Source organism: Rhinolophus hipposideros (assembly GCF_964194185.1).
Source record: "Rhinolophus hipposideros genome assembly, chromosome: 2".
In the NCBI taxonomy this organism is placed as follows: Eukaryota; Metazoa; Chordata; class Mammalia; order Chiroptera; family Rhinolophidae; genus Rhinolophus; species Rhinolophus hipposideros.
The window spans coordinates 91,734,654-91,755,317 of record NC_138048.1 but is presented as its reverse complement, the minus strand read 5'-3'; the positions used below and the strand labels follow the sequence as shown (position 1 = coordinate 91,755,317).

General features: G+C 33.5%; 1 protein-coding gene across 2 annotated transcripts in view; it reads right to left on the bottom strand.

Annotated features, from left to right (window-relative positions):
* The window catches only part of NCAM2 (neural cell adhesion molecule 2), a 459,814-nt gene that overhangs the window by 173,640 nt on the left and 265,510 nt on the right, over positions 1-20,664 (bottom strand). For both annotated transcript variants that reach the window (XM_081065129.1, XM_081065130.1), the window contains exons 2-5: positions 16,644-16,718; positions 11,180-11,386; positions 9,073-9,216; positions 2,592-2,729 (exon numbers count right to left, since the gene is read on the bottom strand). In XM_081065129.1, coding sequence (XP_080921255.1) covers positions 2,592-2,729; positions 9,073-9,216; positions 11,180-11,386; positions 16,644-16,718 — 564 coding nt within the window. The remainder of the gene's footprint in view (positions 1-2,591; positions 2,730-9,072; positions 9,217-11,179; positions 11,387-16,643; positions 16,719-20,664) is intronic.

Genomic DNA, 20,664 nt, shown 5'->3' with positions numbered 1-20,664 from the left:
AAGTAACGGCAACATGTGAGGAAAAGCACTGATGTCTGGCGGCATTAGTCAATGCATTCCCTTGACAGTGTACAACTGCATCATCCAGAAGGAAAATAAATCGATGGTTGATTTTGTGAACACTGCTGTTTTTAAGAAAAGAGGTTCCAACAATTCGAAGATATGAGAGTTTGTGATTACGAAGGGAAAATGTGACTAATTAGAACTGGAGATAAAGCACTGTTCAAGCAAAGGAAGTCAGGCTATGATCTACAGTTGAATCTGTTAGAGGAAAGTGGGATGTGGAAGGAGGTCGATGTGCTTTGGGAGCATCAGGGTGTCGGAGACTGAACAGGACATAATCTGCATGACTGATTGGAGAAGCATGAAAGAACACATTCCAGTGTTTAACTCCTGGGAACCCTGAAATCACAAATATAAACCTATAGAACTAAATATTCCAGTGTGCATCCACTGCGACAGGCTTGAAGATTCAGACTTTGTGAATTGAAAGCACTCGTACTTGATTAATCCTCCCTTCCAAATAAATTTAATCATAAATACACAATCACAGGTAGGTTAACATGGAGACAGAGTAAAACATGTTATAAACATGTTGAAGTAGCAATCATAAGAGCAGAACAGACATAAATGGCTGACACGCTTTGTCTGCAAGATGACATTTCCTTTTTACTATCAGACTCAAGTTGTTTTAGTGTAATGATTTTATATACCTATACATATATGACGTATTGATGGTAAATATGTACATACCTTAAACTTTATAAAGAACTTTACATATATATATTAATTAATACTATAATCCTCGTTTTTATAAGAGAATACTGAGCACAAGGATTTGGCCATTACAATATACACTTCTATAAATCACATTAAAACAAAACATGGTAGTAAATAATAACAACAACAATTAAGGTGATAACTGACAAATTAAACAGCTACTGTAAGTTAGCATTGCTTATTATATATAATAAAAAGAGAAATAAATTAGAGATGCTTATAGATATAGACACAGATACACAACTCCATATTTAAACCTGTCCTTCATGCACTGAAATCTTGTTATGTTGAAGGTCAAAACCATTAGTGACTGTAGAATGCATAATAAATACGGAGACTTACCTGTCTCTGTACCTCTAAAAAAGGCTTGGGAAAACTAGATCTCCTTTGAAGGCCTGGCATTTTGGTCTCCCCCACGAGAATGTCATTTCTACCAGCCTACCTAGTTTCTATGTCCATACCATCCAGTCTATTTCATTATATTACTCAAAAATCCCATTGAATTATAGACTTAGAGCAGGAGAAAAAAAGATAACAGGGATTTAATATTTTCTTTCCCTTTTAGCATAATATTGTGGTTAAAATACCTTTGTTCCAGGAAAGGAAAAACCAAGTAAATAACTCTTTTTTAATTCTGTATGATATTCCCAGTGTTCCCCAGACTCTTCAAGAAACAGGAGAGATAACTCATGGGGGTAGAAGGGTAGGATACGGACGAAGACACATTTATTTTCCCCTGCCCTTTCCTAACTCACAGGAAACTAGTGGCTAACTCTTTAATTCACATTTTATCTATTCTAAAAAGGACACATCACATTCTGCTTAGAGAATCGTGTGATTATAGTTAGTGCTTATTTGTTGTTTTAAAAGAGAAGAAAAACTAAAAACGCACTTATGCAGTGTTGCTGCTAATATTTCTACATGGCTGGCAGGATGGTTATGGAAGGCGAGCTGGATTATCAAAAGCTCCGAAGCCATGAGAAGTGGTTTGATTTTTTTCTTGAAGATAATGAGAAACATTGAAAAATTTAACAGTTGAAAGGTTCGGTGGAGAAGAAGTTGGAATTGTGAGATTGAGAACAGAGAAAACAATGTGCAGCAGCAATTCAAGGGGAAAACAAACAAACATTTGGAAAGGATAGTGCTCTTATGGAAGGCAAGATGACAGGAAATAGAGGAAACTTGAGAGATGTTAAAGAAATAAAATGGGCATGTCCTGAGAACAAATTTGAGTACCCAAATGGAGATGTAGGATAACATGAATGTATCTGCTGGTCTCAGAGCACGGCACACTGACACAGGCAGGGGATATGCTAGGGGATATGGTAGCCAAGTTCAGATGAAGAGATGTCATCGTGATGTCAGAAACTTAGCAATGTCCATTAATATTTGAAACGTAACCTTATAGATTAAATTATTAAACCAGAGAAAACTTGTAAATACTCTCCAATAGATTAGTTTAAGCAACAAGTATTCTGTGTAATACCATGTCATGGTATTCGAAGTCAATTCAAGTATAATACATTACCATGCTTCATTTGGAAATCTGTCAACAACTACAAAGTCAGCAAAGGCAAGTATTCCTTCATAAACTCTTTGTAAAAGGGGGTAACAGTGTTAAGTAGGTCATGGATCCTACCCTTGAGTCTCTAACACAATGTAACAGATGCTATCATAGAGGTGGAAAGACTTCCTCCAAGCATAGAAGTTCATTAGGGAACCCATGAGTGCTCAGTTCACATGGTTGCCTTTTTAATACACCTATTGTGAAAATGAAACGATGAAATATGTACAAATTATTCTCTGCTTACCATTAACAATAACGATGATATCACGGAAATCAATTTCTCCCCTCGCCTCCACTCTTCCTTCACATCTGTATATGCCTTCATCACTTTTATTGATGTTGAGAATCTGCAGATTATTGTTGGCTAACATAGCAAATCGATCTGGAAAGTAAGCAAGGGGGAGGAAATGATATCAGTAACTGAAGGTGGAACCCAGTGTGCTCTAAATTGCCAAGAGTTAAAATATGGCACTTGTCTAACATTATCAAACATTTCATCAACAAACAATCCCAATTTGAAAGTAAAATGTAATTTCACGACTTCAATTTTTCCACTCCACACTGCCTTATTACACCTTTTTTTCTAAAACGCAAAGATTTTCTAAAATGGTTAGGCTATTATTTTCCCCTCGGTACTTTGAATGCAGAAATAATACGTGAAAGAACAATGAGGGGAGATTAAATATTGCAGACACGAAAACATTTTGGCTGCAAATATTATATGTAGCAACTTGGGTATAGAAGAGGTTTAAAAACTTGATTGACTTTCTTTCCTCACACTATAATTAAACTGATAATTTTGCATACCCTGAGGAGGCAGGTAAACGATACAATGATATTCACATCACATAGAGGACATATAAAATGGTCATACCTCGAAATTATTTCAAGGATTTTCTTTTTTTCTAAATCCAAGAAAATCCATTTTAGGAATGAATAGATTAGGCTTCATTAATTTTATTTCAAGATTCCATTTTATGTGTGAGTGTGTGCCCATGCATACATACAAAAATAAGCTGTTATACTGCACACATTAACTGATTGCTTAAAATAATTTGGCTGGCCTCAGCAGGATCTCAGCCTGACATTATTTTCCATAATACCGGCTTTAGTTTTTAGTCTTTGCAATTTTGTTGCAGCATTCCGACCTTTTCTCTTCTTATCAAGTAAAGAATGTTCTGACATCTAGTCCTATTCTGAAAAACGTTGTAAAAGCAATAACCTAAATTTCATTAGTTAATGCATCTGTAGATATCACTGAACATCACGTGTTTACTGGCAATAAATTTGAGACACTCTGGTGAATAAAACAGACACACCCTCAACATCCTTGGTACTTTTGGTAAAGTAGAAATGCCATTAATTTAAGGTGCTCACCCCTTAGATATTCCCCCTTATACTGTAAAAGGTCACTCTTTGGGGCTGTTCCAATGACGACTGCACTTCCCCTATATGCTGGCTTGATAGACAGGTTAGGGCAAACACAGAATCCACATGAGCAAAACATGGAGCCTCCCTCAGCCTGGCTCACTGAATGGATGCATGGGGAACAACCCTGCCTCTACCTCTGCTGTCAACTGGACTTGAGGAATAAACAGCTATGATATTACGCAGTTTGGGATTCAATTCAGGCTTGAGGTCCCTTTGCCATAACAATGTCTTGGTGCAAAGGGAGAAGTTTGGGATAGAAATCATCAGGGAGATCACTGAAACAGGTAAGCCAGAAATAATTAACAGGGAATGGACATGTACAGACTTAGAGGCTTCCTCAGAGAGAACAATATTGATTATAAACCTACACACACAAGATTTTCAGGCAAGAAGGTATAAAGTTGACCTTAATGTTTATTTCTTCTTTAGACTGACCCTAAGAAGAGTGGCAAAAATGTTTTATGCAGATGTTTTCAAACCATGGTAAATTTTCTCACCAAAACAAACACTGGCGAGAAAGAAAGAGCACCTGCAAGAAAATTTAAAGTACAACTCAGAATAATTCCTGGAGTGACTCAGAATTCCTAAAAATTCATAATGTTTCAAAGACCCTGAGTCAAGGACATGGCTAGAGATTACAACGAGAAGCAATTATAAATAAAAAAGTTCAAACTTAGAGAGAGACACACCTAATCATACCAAGATCATTGTAATATCACATATAAGTTTTTTATATATATATATATATATGACATTCTTTAACTATAATTTTTATAGTTTATTGAATTAAGAAGAATAGTAAGGGGAGGCATTATTTTATTCAAGCAGACAGTGCTTGATACAACAGAATTAGAATCTACATAATACCTATTTTTGATGGAATAAATCAGTGTTTCTTCTAACTACAAAATTGTATTTCAAGTGGACATTTTAATACATCATTTCTACTGTCTGACAGAAAACATAGAACCTTAGGAAAATAGTAACTACTTGCTAAATCTCAATATATACCATTCTATATGTTGAAGTCTATACTTTTTTTATACAGTAAACAAACGACATGAAAATTGCATATCAAATTCTAAGTATGTACATCCATGGAATGATGTTAGCAAACTATCAGACCAAAGTACACCATTCATGTGTTTGAAGAAAACATTTCAAGAAAGCACTGCTTCAAATAATCATACATAACTACGGATATTAGATATTAGAACTATTTAACTATAAGAAGGTATCTATTAGATTGGTGCAAACGTAATTGCGGTTTAACAGGTTAAAGATAATTGCAAAAAACACACAATTACTTTTGCAGCAACCTAATACTTCTCTCAATTATACGGTCACCCAAATTTTCATTATTGCTCTAAGAAAAATAAATGAGTTCAGATAATACCCAATAAGCTATCTGTTTTGTGCTTCTTTGGGCAAGTTATTTCCTAAGTCCTCTCCTCTTTTCATTCCACAGTCATTGATGGCTTGTCTCATCTATTCATATAGTCTCAATTACTATCTATATTTTGAGACTCACAATTTTCCTTCAGACGAGACCATTATGTCAATGACAGAACTGTTTAACAATCTACCAGATGTACCTACTGAGTACGGTTGTAAGTACTTCATGTTTAAAATTTAGCTCACTACCTCTACTTGAAATTCCACATATGGTACTTTCCAGTTCTGTCTTCAAATGTCTTTCCACTGAACTAGTCGCACAAGGTAAATATTACAAGACATGAGACTATTTGAATAAGTCAAATTCCTTTAGTTATCCTTGATTTTGCCATCTCCTTCAGTTTTCCTATCCAATCAAATTCCAAATCTTATCACTTCTCCAGTTGTCCCTGCTTAGTCTAAATCTCTTTCTCTCTCAGCAGTTATTTCATTTAGGATTCGAATTGTTCTCAGTACCTACAGTTCGCCTTGACTCCCATTCAATTCATGCTCCTCACTGAAGCACTAATATCTTTCTCAAATACATGTCAGGTCATATCACTGCCTTGATTAAAATCCTTCAGTGAAGTCGCCTTTGGATAAATTCCAAATTGCTTAGCTGCACAGACGTCAAGGCTGTGCTGCTTAGCACAACCTTCCTTTCCAACTTCCTTTCTCATTAGCCCTTTATTAACAAATCATACCTTATATTTATTTATTACTAGAAGTTTTGAGTTGTACTTATGCAGAAATTCCATTATAATGAACTTATTCCGGTTTCTGGAAAGTGCCATTCATACTGTCTTTCACCTCTGGGCCACTACATATAGTGTCCTCTCTACCCAAATTTGCCTGGCTATGCCCTTGTCACATGTAAAGGTCACTATTCTCTTTAGCAAGCAATTTGGACACCCTCCTTTGTCCTTACTGGTTTAGGTGTTCTTCCTTTATCATCCCCTATCACTGCACTCAGACCTCAACATACCTTGTCACTGATTTATCTATTTATCTTTTTCATTGCATTAGTAGTATTCTGAAGGCAGTGAACGTGTTTACCTTGTTAACCATGAATAATCACCATCCAGCATACTACATGGCATATACTAAGTTGTTCAACAACTGTGGAATAACTTTAATACTGGAAGTAGATCACATAAAAATTCTATTAAACAACATGCTTTGATCCCTAGGTTCTGATGTGGAAAGTGTGCTTCATTAGGCAATGATCAAAGCATTTAAGAAGTTTCAGAGATAAGTTTCAAACTGGCTGAGGTTAAATGGGCATCTGCAATAGCATGTCCTTCCATTGGGGTGACACTAAAAGTCACGACATTCAACTTTTATAAAAACCAAATGGAAAACCTCCACTTCAAACATTCTGCTGGGATTTTAATTCTGAATCTCTGCCACACAGCTGCTACCAAAAGGCATGGCTAATAAGATGGAAATTTCCAGACCTTCATTGTTTCATCTGGAGCCTCTACACTTTACTCCCGGAACACATTAGGGCTTCAGAAAGTTACCTGGACACATCACATTACTCTAAAGCCCCCGATACATGCCTTTCATAGTTATCAGCCTAGGCTTCCTTCAGCAGCTTTAATAAAGAGACCATATAAGGTATAATCAAATGAAAGAATATTATAAATCCATTATAAACATATAAATTGTTGGGTAATGAACTACGGAGCAAGTTCCTCCAATATTTAAAGGTTAGGAAATTTGTCCTGCCTTACAATTCATCTGCATCCTTTATACCCCAGAGTAAAAAAAAAAAAAAAAAGAAAAAAGAAAAAAAAGTACCTTTCAGGTTTTTTTTGGCCTGCCATGCAACTCTATGTTACATTTCATGTTTTACTCTAGTCTGATCACTTCCCCTACATTGGATTTTCTGATTCTAGATATAATCCGATTGCATATGATTTTGGTAAAACCAATTCCTGAGATTTAAAACCTCACTGAGAAAAATACGTCATTTATTGAGAAACTGATATATAGCCAAATATTTTATTAGTTCATTTAACAACTATTATATGCATGTCTTATTTAAAACTCACAAACGTTTTTTTATTTTATTACTTTCAGTATTACTTTTATTACTGTACTACTATAAATATATATATATATATACATACCTATATATGTATATGTATATATGTAGGCATATAGGTATGTATACTACATATACTATATACTATAAACACATATATATTTATATACACATATTTAAATATATATATATGCATAAGTATATATATATATTTATAGTATATAGTATATATAGTATACATACCTATATGTGTGTGTTTGTGTATGTGTGTGTATGTATGTGTGTATATATTCACAGATGTGGAGTACAACATAGGAAATAGAGTCAAAATCATTTTTTATAGATGAAGAATCTGAATTCGGTACAGAGAAGTTAGAAAAGTTGTTCAAAGCTTTAGGGCCCAGGAAAGGAGTAGAGCCATAATCGAATTTCAGCTTAACGTCATTCTATTCTGGGATACTGGGAAAACAATGTGTAAACTGTATCATAGAGACACCACTCCTTAATCACTACTATACTTAACCAGAGATCTTTGTTTTGAGGTTTTGTTCTATTAATCTTTTTAAAAATATAATTTATTTAAAATCCTTCTTATAATTAAGGTTTACAAACCAGATGTACACTTGAAGCCCAACAGTAGGCAATATGAAAACGTTTAGACATTGTCATTTAACTGACATAAAATAACGACTTTTTCTTTATTATGGAGAGATTACACAATTTGTTCATGGGATTTGTTAATGAAATCTAAAGCTGTTATCCTAAAATAAAGTAAGAGAAAATAAAAATATTATTTCTCAGTAAATTATAATAGAAAAAAGAGTTTTAGTCAATAACTGACAGGCATTGAAAATGCCAAGTCCAAAAATTCTCTCTAAAATAAAAAAAGACTATTAAATGATTCTGATATGTTTTCTGTATATATTAAAAATAGATACTCTGCTTTCTCTCCTTTATGCTGTGAAAGTTGCATCTCTTAGAAACACAAAACAGAATCATCCAAGATGGAAAGTATTTAAAAAGATTCAATTATTTTATAACTATATGCAACGCAGGTGCACTGAAAAATATTCTAAATTGAAAAACGCACCCAATGCACAATGGTAAAGTAACATAATGTAAGCAAATTATGCTCTCAGTATGAGATGTCATGTTATTCTAGAATTTCAGCTCCATCTGCATCAAAATCATAAAGACAATTTAAATGAATGTATTTTTCTTCCTCTTATCCACATGCATCTTACCATAATATTTAGAACATACAGGTATCTTTGAAAAAACAGTGTCAGAATAACCAACAGGGTTCAAACAGATATTATTTTTACTTTATATATAGCAAACCCGTGAAATCATGTTCGAATTATAATATGTATAATTTGAATGCATCAGGATTGATTCCTTCGTTTACTTAGTGTCCTTGTACTGTTTGTATGTCATTTCTTCTTGGATAGAGCAGGGCCATCAATCTTTTTCTGTAAATCTCCAGATGCTAACCATTGTAGACTTCACAGGCCAAACCATCTGTGTCACAGCTGCTGAACCCTGCCCCCAAAGCAGTCATACAACTATGTAACAATCAGGCTTGTCTGCATTCTCATAGTATCTTCCGAAAACAGCAGAGGCGCTGAATTTGGCTTGCGGACCATTGTTTGCCAGCCCCTAATTTAGAGCTTTAAGTTTCTCAAGTAATTGCTTGATGCTTAGGGTTGAAAATTCCAATTTCTATATTCGGTCAAGTAGATTCAGTCTTTAAAAAAAAAATCACAGTGTTATTAGAACATATAACATAGGGAGTTACCAAAATACTAACTGTCGGAAATAGCGGTGACTTCCTCGTTATGATACAACCAGCTGACAACAGGCGCAGGAGAACTGCTAACTCTGCAAACCACTTCTGCATCTTCTCCTTGTTTGAATTCTTGAGGTGATACCACTTCTCTGAAAGTGAGTTTTTCTGTATCAAGAAAGTAAAACAAACCATAAAAGTATTACCATTTATTTCTCCTAATAACATAGTCCAGAATCTGTGATGATTGATGCTATTAATAAAACAATTAGTTACATTTAGGTCCTTTAAAATCTTAAGCTAGATAATTGCATTCCTCTACCCTATAAATCCTCACTTCACAATCCCACACTAGGGTCTTATATGCACTGGAGTCTGCCCCGAAGCTCTGACCCCAATTTCTCCTCTCTTCCTAGTCTCTGTGCGCCAGGAAAATTGTCCTCTTTGCAATATCTTCAACACTCCAGGTTTGTTCACACACCCCAGAATTTGCACTCTTAGATTTCTTCAGAGTTCTGCTGCACCTCTGCAGAGAAAATAGCCATCTCTCTCTTCCCATTTCAACTCTGTCTCTATTCCACTTAATTTCTTTACTATAGTATGCTATAAGATGTATAGCTAGCATCTATGTAGATTTTAAGCTCATTTATTGTTTGTCTGTCTCTGCTCACTAAAATATAAATACCCAGTGGCCTGAGACATTTTCTGTTTTAGTCACTACTGAGTCTCTAGGACTTAAAATATCGTCTGCCATGTAGTAGACACCTAATGTAATAAATACCCAGTGAATATGTACAATGAATGAACGTGGTTATTTATGCTTGATTAGAAATTTTCATGAGAGTAATCTGTTGTTCTTGCCAAGGAAAATAAAAACAGTACTTTACCTTCACAAATAAAACATCAGGGAGCTTGCTTGGTATCATTTAAAGCAATGTACAATCTTTCCAAACATTATGTCTATGAAGTGACTGTTTCATTTATTTTTCTATGTATGAAATAGGTTCAGTAGGGGTCACATAAATAGTAAAAATTTCTTGAGGAACAGAGGGAGAGAAAAAGCGAAAGCAGGAAAAAAGGTGGGTAACAATGTGTCTACAAATTGTCCTGGTCATCAAAGAGGAAGTCATGCTGGGGCAATGCTTTTTTTTTTTTTTTTTAATTTTATTTTTAGAATAAAGCAAGCAAGCTAGCAAACAAGCAACAACAACATAAAAACAAACAAACAAAAAGACAAAGCTATAAGGAAGAGACGTCTTATAAATGTTTCCTAAACATTTTTATAATTTTCCACTGGTAGAAAGGCTAACTACGTACCACATTCAATCATAAGGCATTGTTCTAAGCACTTTATGCAATATTAATTAGTGCAGTCCTCAAAAATAATGTACTATGTTATCTATTTTATAGATAAAGAAACTGAAGACACAAAGGTTAGGCGATTGCTAAAGACCACAAAAGGAAGTGAGGGAGCCTGGTTTCAGACCCAGAGAGTCAACAATGCTCCTAAACAGGTTAATGATCCCTAAATGTAAGAAGGGCAAAGGAATGTAAGAAGATATCCACCTCAAATCATAAACTAAAGTGTAAGCATGGAAACACTTGCTAATGAAACGCCTGGCTGTGAAGAATCCAGCTAGATAGTATGTATTTTCCATGAGATGAGTTTTCAACTTTTTCTCTGTCTACTCCTGTTCACTGACCCTCCCCCAGCTCTCATTCTAGACTGCTTGCTGTTATCACATATGCAATTCCATTTGCTCTAATCATAACCTTTGATTGTAGAGTGAAAAAGTACCATAAATTGCATACCACTAAATGAAACTACTGTTCTCTATTTATCTAGCAGATTCTTAATGGCCTGAGGACATTAAAATATCTCCATCTGTATTATTCAACCAACATAATTGACTCCATCTATAATGTTTACGGTCAACTATTACCTATTCTTTATTCTATTTTAGAAGGCCACTATGGTAAAACACAAACAAGTTGATCATAAACTGTTAAGGTCTTAGAACAGTGATTAGCACAGAGTCTAAATGAGTGTTAGTTTTAATTAAATGTATTTTATTCTGTTCGAATTTTTACACGACCACAATTTCAATCAACTAATAAATACACGACTTACGGTAAATTTCCAAAACGACTGTAGCTTCTTGTGTCTGTCCTTTGGCGTCCGTTGCTTGACAACGATATATCCCTGCATCTTCTATATTTGCATTGTAGATGGTTAATCGTGACCTAACACCTTCCTTTTGCACCACTACCCTCTGTGTTGAAATTATCTTCTCTCCTTGAGGATTATACCAATCTATACTCTCAGGTTCACCAATTGCTACAAAGAGTCATGGAAAAGAAATGTTTGAAAATTTGTTTCAAGCGTTTGTTTTCACGTTGGCATGTACTTATTATCTAACAACTTTTAACAATTTAGGAAAAAATGTAAATGAGAAAAGACTGGAAATGTGAAAATCTTACAAAATTGAAAGTAAACACAAATGTTAGAATACACGTCCATCCTTGTTTATCCAACGTTGAGGATTTGTGCCCATTTGAGTAAGCAAAACCCACAAGTTCCACAGGAAACATCTGGTACAATATTTAAGCCCTAATAGTTGAATCTTTACCATACTAGTCTATGGATTATTATTTCATTAAGTTACGAAATTGCCTTGGACATGGCATCAGATATAGATTATACTTGATAGATTCATCTGAAAAGAAACAAGATTAGTAACATGATTTCTTTCACCCTTTCCATTCTCTTTACTAGGGTCACCGGACCAAACTTCTTTCTCTGATAAAGCAGAGCTCATAAAAATGTAAATCTTCTACAAAATGAACTTTAGTTTTTGATAATACTAAATTTTGAAATAATATCCCAAGTTGTTATAGTTGTACAGATCAAGCCAAAGACTATTTTTAATATGAAGCCCTGATCTCTTTTCCCAATTGATATGCTTACTTTCATCATTTTAATCTAAAACTGTTAACTATTTAATCATATGATAATTAGAATGCGTTGAAATGATACTTATATACTGCTAGGCAATTACAACCAAATCATTACAGAGTAAACATATATTTAAGTTTTCCAATTCAGAATCTTGGTTATTATCCTTTTTTTTAAAAGCTGAAGCTTCCTGTGTTTGCTTTTAGTCACCAAAATGATGTATTTCACCTAATTACTTGAAAGATAATTTGTGGAAGCAGCATACACTATTAACTCAAAAGTATCAGGGGGAAATGCATCAAGTTAGCTAACATCTGCAGGACCTCTTTGAAGAAAATTGTTCCTTCTTATTCTTTTCCCCAAGAAATGGAGTCAGAAACAAATTAGGATCCTTTCGATATCAAATTAGACATGCTGGAGCAAAAAGTAGAAAGAAAGTTTAGTTAAATCTTAAATGGATCTCAATTATGTTATCTTCAGTTTTTCTGCACAGACCATAATACTATAGTGGTTATAGGATAACTCATTTTGGGGAGGCATTTCATTTTGTTCCTCCTCCATATAGTAGTCACAAAAGAATAATTTAAATGAACATCACTTTAACTTTGGACTACATAAAATATTTTATACAGTAAATTATATAGGATACTTTGAAATATTTCAGAAATTATATTCTGAATAATATGGTATAAAATTTGATTATCATGGAGAGTTTATTCGGGATTTTCAGAGAAGGTCATAATTCTCTTTTTTTTTGCATCTCTAGTAAATAATAATTTCCAATAAAACTTTTCATGTTATTTTATTGATAAGACTGAAGTACTGACAAACTAATAAATACCACGGAACTTTTTTATTTTCTTGTAAATGTAGTATAAAACATCATTTGCTATACATGATAGATTCTCATTTAGCTCTCTGAGGGTTTAATTACCTCTGACTGGCCTAAATTTAAGACATATTTATTTCTTGAGTTTCAGATGTCTATGTTTTAAGACACAAGTAAACTGGAGTAGTATCAACATAGTTACCATTGTAGTAGAAAAAAATACACATGAGTTGTCTGCAAGGGTTTCCCACATCTTTATTTTTAGATTCTTGTTTTATACTATATTTAACATAAATAAGGAAAGTTCCGTAATAACAGGACTGATCTTGGTTATCTTCATATAAAACGAAAAAAAAAAAGTAATTGTTTTGCCTTATTATTAAGAGCAAAACAGTACCGCTGAACAATGTTAATTCATATTTTCAAGTGATGTCCTAATTTTACCTTATGTAATAAAGAGGTAGTTACATTATATAATTTATATCATCATGATATGCAACTGAGAAAATAATACACTTTCATTTTCAAAATTGACTTCTAAATATTTCATTATTCTGTGATCATGTGATACAATGTGCATTTTTGTACATGAAATATAGATGAGGTGTAGAAGCAATGACCTATTTTCTTATTCCAAAGTTCTGATGACACAATAAATAATGTTGAACCAATCTCTCCCTTGGTCTCTGCTTTTCTATTTCTCAATATACAAACATATGCATCAACAGACCAAACATTCAGACCTCTAAGAAGGCAAACATATGAAAAATCATAGCCTCTATTAGTTTTTCATAATACATGATTAACTTAACATAAAATAACATAACATATAATATATATTATATACAGTTATAACATGTGATAATATATAATCCATATACCATGAATATGTTATTGTGACTAGGTTTCTATTTTTATTGATTTTAATAATAATAATGATAATAATAATAAATATGCCATGCCATTTTCAAGACAACTTTTATACTGCATTTTATGTCAGAAATGCCTATGTAAATCCAGTGTTGTTTTTTTTTATTAGTTTCAGGTGTACAAGACAAGGTAATATTTAGACGTTCATCATTTATATCCCTCACAGTGTGAACCCCCCTTCCCCCATCCATTATCCCTCTGACCTCACACCGAGCCATCGCATTATATATATATATATAATTATAGTTGGCATTCATTAATGTTTAGCTTCTGGTGTACAATGCCATGATCAGGCATCCACACTATCTCTGAGGTGGACTGCCAAATAAGACGCATGTCCATGGGATACCCAACAAAATCTTTACAACATTATTGAATAAGTTCCCCAAATTAATTTGCAAAAACCCTGAGGCCATCTTGTGGCTACCAGCTGCTAATCCCTTCACCTTTCCCCTTATCCCCACCCACTCCCCCCCTCCCCCGCCCATCTAACAACTCTCGGTTTTTTCTTTGTGTCCTCAAAACTGTCTCTGATTAGTTCATTCACATATTCTTTTCTTTAGATTCCGCATATAAGTGAGATCATATGGTACTTGTCTTTCTCTTTCTGACTTATTTCACTTAACATAATGTTCTCTAGATCCATCCATGTTGTTGCAAATGATAAGATTTCTTTCTTCTTTATGACTGCGTAATACTCCATTGTATAAATGTACCACAGTTTCTTAATCCAGTCATCTACTGGGCATCTAATGGGCATTTCGGTTATTTCCATATCTTGGCTATTGTGTAAAGTTCTGCAATAAACATAGGAGTGCATACTGATTTTTGATATGCCCATCTAATCTACGACAATGGAAGCAAGAATGTACGATGGGGTAAAGACAGTCTGTTCAATAAGTGGTGTTGGGAAACCTGGACAGACACATGCAAGAAAATGAAGCTGGACCACCTCCTTACACCATATACAAAAATAAATTCAAAATGGCTTAAAGACTTAAATGTAAGACCTGAAACCATAAAATATCTAGAAGAAAATATAGGAAGAAACTTCATGGACATTACCCAGAGTAAGATTTTCACTGATATATCCCCTGGCGGGAGGGAAGTAATAGAAAAAATAAACATGTGGGATTACATCAAACTAAAAAGTTTTTTCACAGCAAAGGAAACCATCAATAAAACAAAAAGGGACCCTACTGAATGGGAAAAGCTATTTGCCAATGATATATCTGATAAGGGATTAATATCACAAATCTATAAAAAAACTTATTCAGCTCAACTCCAAAAAAACAAACAACCCAATTAAAAAATGGGCAGAGGACTTGAGGAGACATTTTTCTAAAAAGGACATACAGAAGGCAAGAAGACATATGAAGAAATGCTCAACCTCACTAACCATCAGAGAAATGCAAATAAAAACCACAATGAGATGCCACCTCACTCCAGTCAAAATGGCTATCATCAATAAATCAACACACAACAAATGCTGTTGCGGATGTGGAGAAAAGGGAACGCTAGTGCACTGTTGGTGGGATTGCAGATTAGTGTAGCCACTATGGAAAAAAGTATGGAGATTCCACAAAAAATTCAGAATAGAAATCCATTTGACCCAGCAATCCCTCTCCTGGGTATCTATCCCCAAAAATCTGAAAACATTTATCCATACAGATATATGTACCCCTATGCTCAATGCAGCATTATTCATGGTGGCCAAGACATGGAAACAATCAAACTTCAGTAGATGATTGAATCAAGAGGATGTATATATATATATATATATTATATATAATACACACACATGTATATACATGCACACACATATGTACATATATATACACACACATATGTACATATATATGTATATGTACAATGGAATATTATTTGGCCATAAGAAAATATGTATTAGTGCAATTTGCGACAACAGGGAAGGACCTTGAGATATCATGGTAAGCAAAATAAGTCAGAAAAAGTCAAGAACCATATGATTTTACTCACATGTGGTATATAAAATTGAAAACAACAAATTAACAAGACAAACAAACAAGGAAAAACTCACAGACACAGACAACAGTTTCTGGATTACCAGAGGGTGAGGAGGTAGAGGGGAAATAGAAAAGGGTACAGGGGGTCAAATATATAGTGATTTGATTTTGGGTAGTGAACACACAATGCAATATAGAGATGATGTATTTTACAATAGTACACTTGAAACCTATATAATTTTATTAACCAATGTCACCCCAATAAATTTAATAAAAAAGAGAAACATTAAATGTCTTCTGAAAAAGTTCTGCATATGCATGATTAAATGGAATGAGGTCCACATAATTTCCCATAGGTATTATGGTATATGATATTTTTGATTAATAGTCACAGAAATCTTGCGATTTTTTCCTGTTTAAATAACTACCTACTTTTTTTTTCAATCACTGTCCATAAGGATGGATTTTATTTGCTTTTTCCTAAAATTTTCAGCAGGTGTAACTCTAGTGCTGTACACCGTATCTAATTATTTTTTTGTATTTTTACAAAGATAGCTAGCTTAGCTATATTATTTACATTCATCCTAATAATATTTAGATAGGAATGATATTTGAATTAAGTATTGTGCATACATTATATTTCATATTAAATTATTTTCAAAATAAATTAGCTTATTTTTTCACAGTCAAAATTAATGACAAAATTAATATAAACAAAATTCATATTGTTTAATATGCAAAATATGGTTAACACTTATCCAATCATTATAAACCCAATGATAACATGAGATATTTTCTTAGAGAATTGAGTTTTCATCACTTAAAATTTGCCAATATGTACTAAATAATTAAAGCATAAACTGAGTTATCTGAAAATATTTGTAGAAATACGTACCTGTACATGTGAAGAATTTAGATTCACCCACACTGAGCTCTACTTTGCTAAGTGAAATTGTCACTTGAAGAAGAGCTGAAAAAAATATTTAAGTAACAATTGATTAGGTTTTCAAACATGAATTCTAAGATTTTATTATATGATCTATAGACTACACCCCCCAATTTTTTTATTACCTGCCATAGCAGTTTTGTAAAATACGATCGAACAACAAAATGTCTGTTACATTTTATTATGCATTTCACAACCAGACCAAATACAGGACTCATTCAAGCTAATATTCTGAAATGTGTTTGTCAAGTAAATGAGCAAATTCATACTCAGACAGATGTTTCAAATTTATATGCTAGGTGCAAATATGCTACAAGATTGGGCAATCACTAAAGAAAAAATTGGCCTCAAATTTGGAACCTTGTTTGAAAGAGTAAACTCTAAACTGTTACTACAATAACAAAAATCTAAATTAACTACATATTGACTATGTATGAAAATACTTCCATCAAAGGAGGCATACACAGGGCAAACAGGGAGCATTGTACAGGAAAAGGTAAATGAACATTGATTATCACAAAATAAATAAGTGAAGTGATCAGAACAGCTGCAATAAAATAAAGGAGAAGTTCAATAACTTTGTTCTCAAGTTTGAAATAAAAAAGCTGAATATTCCATAATTTTAGAAGATAATTGAAATTGTTTTAACACAAATTAAAAGACTTATAATTCTAATCATTTGATGGACAAGATAGTGTGACCACTCCCTAAAAGCTCTATGCCACTGTCCCTGCTTCCAGAAATGCATACCGAGGTTTCAGTAAAGTAATGGAGCCACAAGGAAAACAATGTAAAAATTAGAGTAGACCTCAGCACTGGGAATTTGTGAATCATAGTAACCAAAAGATGGGCAGATTGCACAGACAGAGTTTCCAAACTTGTCTAGAAAAAGTGGTGCTATAGAACACCAGGTAACACTAGAGCAAAATAAAATTCATCTTAGTATAAGAAAGATAGTAATAAATCAGCCCACTGGCAAAAGGGAAATGACAAGGAAAGTTGTCTCTGCTTCCCTGTGTGGGAGGAAGGTATTTCCAACCACATTTCTGCCCTATGCCAGGTTTGAGATTTTAACTATAAACACATAATCTCTGGAAAACCCCAAGCTGAAAAATTCAACTAAAAAGCAGTGCCACATGTGGGTGTCTCACACCTCAGACACAGAAGTAAGCAGAAACCCCTTTCAGAAGAACTATAATACATTCGTCAGCCCAGACGACCCAAGGTTTTTAAAAATGAAGTTCTCTTTAACCTGAACTCATATTCTGACATAATAAAATGCATGGTAAGATAAGGTATTATATGCAAGAGTCAGGTGAAATAACCATGAACCATGAAATCTCAGAAAATAGAAAGCACCAAAGGAACAAGACAAATAAACAAACTCATAGACACAGACAACTGTTTAGTGGTTACCAGAGGGTAAGGGGGGAGTGGTAGATGACGGTAAAGGGGGTCAAATATATGTGATGGAAGGAGAATTGACTCTGGATGGTGACCACAAAATGTGATATATAGATGATGTAATACAGAATTTGACACTTGAAACCTACCGTGTTCCTGAAAATAAGACCTAGCTGACCATGAGCTTTAATGTGTCCTTTGGAGCAAAAATTAATGTAAGACCCGGTGTTATATTATATTTATTATATTATATTATAGCAAATATTATATATATATAAATTTAAAAAATATATATTTATATATACATATATATACATAATATTATATGCCTAGTCTTATATTAAAATAACACCGGGTCTTATATTAATTTTTGCTCCAAAAGATGTAATTTTACTATCCACTGTCACCCCAATAAAATGTAATAATAATAAAAAATTTGGACTAAGAATGTAACATAATTACACTGAAAAATGTTTAAAGAAATAAAATGTAGAGTCAAAAACATGAGAAAGGAAAACATTTATCAAGGAATACTTGTCAAATATGTTTAAACTCTTTAAATTATGTTTCCTTGTATTCCCTATCATCAATTGATGTATTGCTTCTTTTTCAGGAAACCTATCTGGGAAACAGGCAGGGCCACATGGTTTTCAATTCTTTCCTCTTAGTCTTAGGTCCTGTTTTGATTCATGGTTTCTTAATACTCAGGCACATTATATGAGCTCAACCAGTCTTCGATAAGTTTAATGTTTCAGAAACAGATTAAGAAAAGCACAGAAGTGAGAATAGAAAGAAATCAGTAGACCCAAGAAACAAAAGAGTGTTTAAAAATTAAAACAAATCGAATTTCAGTGGTAATTCACAGAAGAGGACTTTTGAGAAGTAACTAATCCCGTCAGGGGTCAACAGGTAAATTGCAGAAGTTAAGCAATTTGAGATTGTGCTTATAAGAAGCTTCAATCTAAAGAGATGGATGGGGTTTGGGGAATGCACTATTCTAGGCATGTGGTCAGGGGTTTTACAATTTGGGGAAGGTTTGGGTATACCTATGGATAGAAGAAAAGCAGGAGAAAATTAGTAATATGGTTCAAAGACAAAAAGGAATTATGATTCTGTTCCTCTTTCTCTTTCCTCTTTTTGCTTTCTCCTTTACAACATCATCGTATTTCATGGCATCGATTACCTTTTCTCCTTGGATCTTCAACTTGCCCAAAATATAATCCTGCAATTCTCAAACCCTCAGTTAACATTCAGTTGGGATAGCGTATTTTAATTTCAAATTTTCTATGTGCGAACTAAACTCTTTCCCCTTCCACCAAAAATTATCCATGTTCTGTTTTCGGTGATTCTCAATCAATTTTCAAGTCTTTGAGATACAACCTCTGAAATATCACTGTGTGCAATTGTTTATGTCCAACACTCTTTCCCTAATACATGCACTCATTAATTTTAAAGTGAGATATTTGTTTTAATATGAGATTGTGATATATTAGATTCTAGGTTTATTTTTTTCTGATTTCATCCCGTTAATCTCTCTTCCCATGAAAGTATTTCCCAGGCTGCTGCATGCGTTTCTAACACTGTTCAATTTCACCTTCCCACTTACTAAAAAGTACTCAAAGTACATTTGTTTTGTTTGTCCAATTAATTAATGATTATATAACTTTTAATTGAAATAAAACTTACCGTTCCAAATTTATTTCCAATTATTCCTTCCCAATGCTTTTGCAGTTATAGACAACAATGAATTAAATATCCCTGCCCCTTCTCTGCCGACTAACTTTTCCACCACCTTGAATTTGCTCAAACTAGTTCCTCTGCCTTCATTTCCCTTATCACATCCCCTCATGGCTGGCTACATTCTATCTTCAAAGCAAAACTAAAATATCCATAACTTTACAAAACATTCTTTGATAACCCTATCAATGGCATCAATGAATGAATAACTCTGATCAGGAGGCATTTTCACTAAACAAATGGAACTTACATTGTCGATAATTGTATTCAGTTTTCGATCTTATTTCAGTGTAAATTCCCAGAAGTGAAGGCTCATCAACCTCACTTCTGTTTCTGGTAAATGGATGATACATGAACACATGGCACAAAATGGACAAACTCTTACCGAGAGCTTACTGTACACAATAAGGACAGTATTAACAATATATAATTTTAGAATGACTTTGTCGCCTTAAATTGACTTTAAATATATCAGAGAGTTAGAGAAATATCTGTCAGTTATTACTTAAATAATTCCCACCTTTGACCTTTGAAGTATATTTGCTTTGCTAAGGAAGAGTTTATAGAAAAGACAGAACTTTAAAGATAAAGGCACTTTAAAAGTCAAATACAGTTCTGGACAATTGTACTCTGATTTGTTGATGGGTGTAATAAATAACGTATATTCTTTGTAACAAAATGAAATTGAGCTTAAAATTAATTAGTTAATTTATATTAAAATACTTCGTTAATTTTTCATTTAGTACAATCAATTCACCCATAAATCAGGACCATATTTTTAATGGACATTTTGATAACAGTGCTACATTTTAGGTATTAAAAGTATATA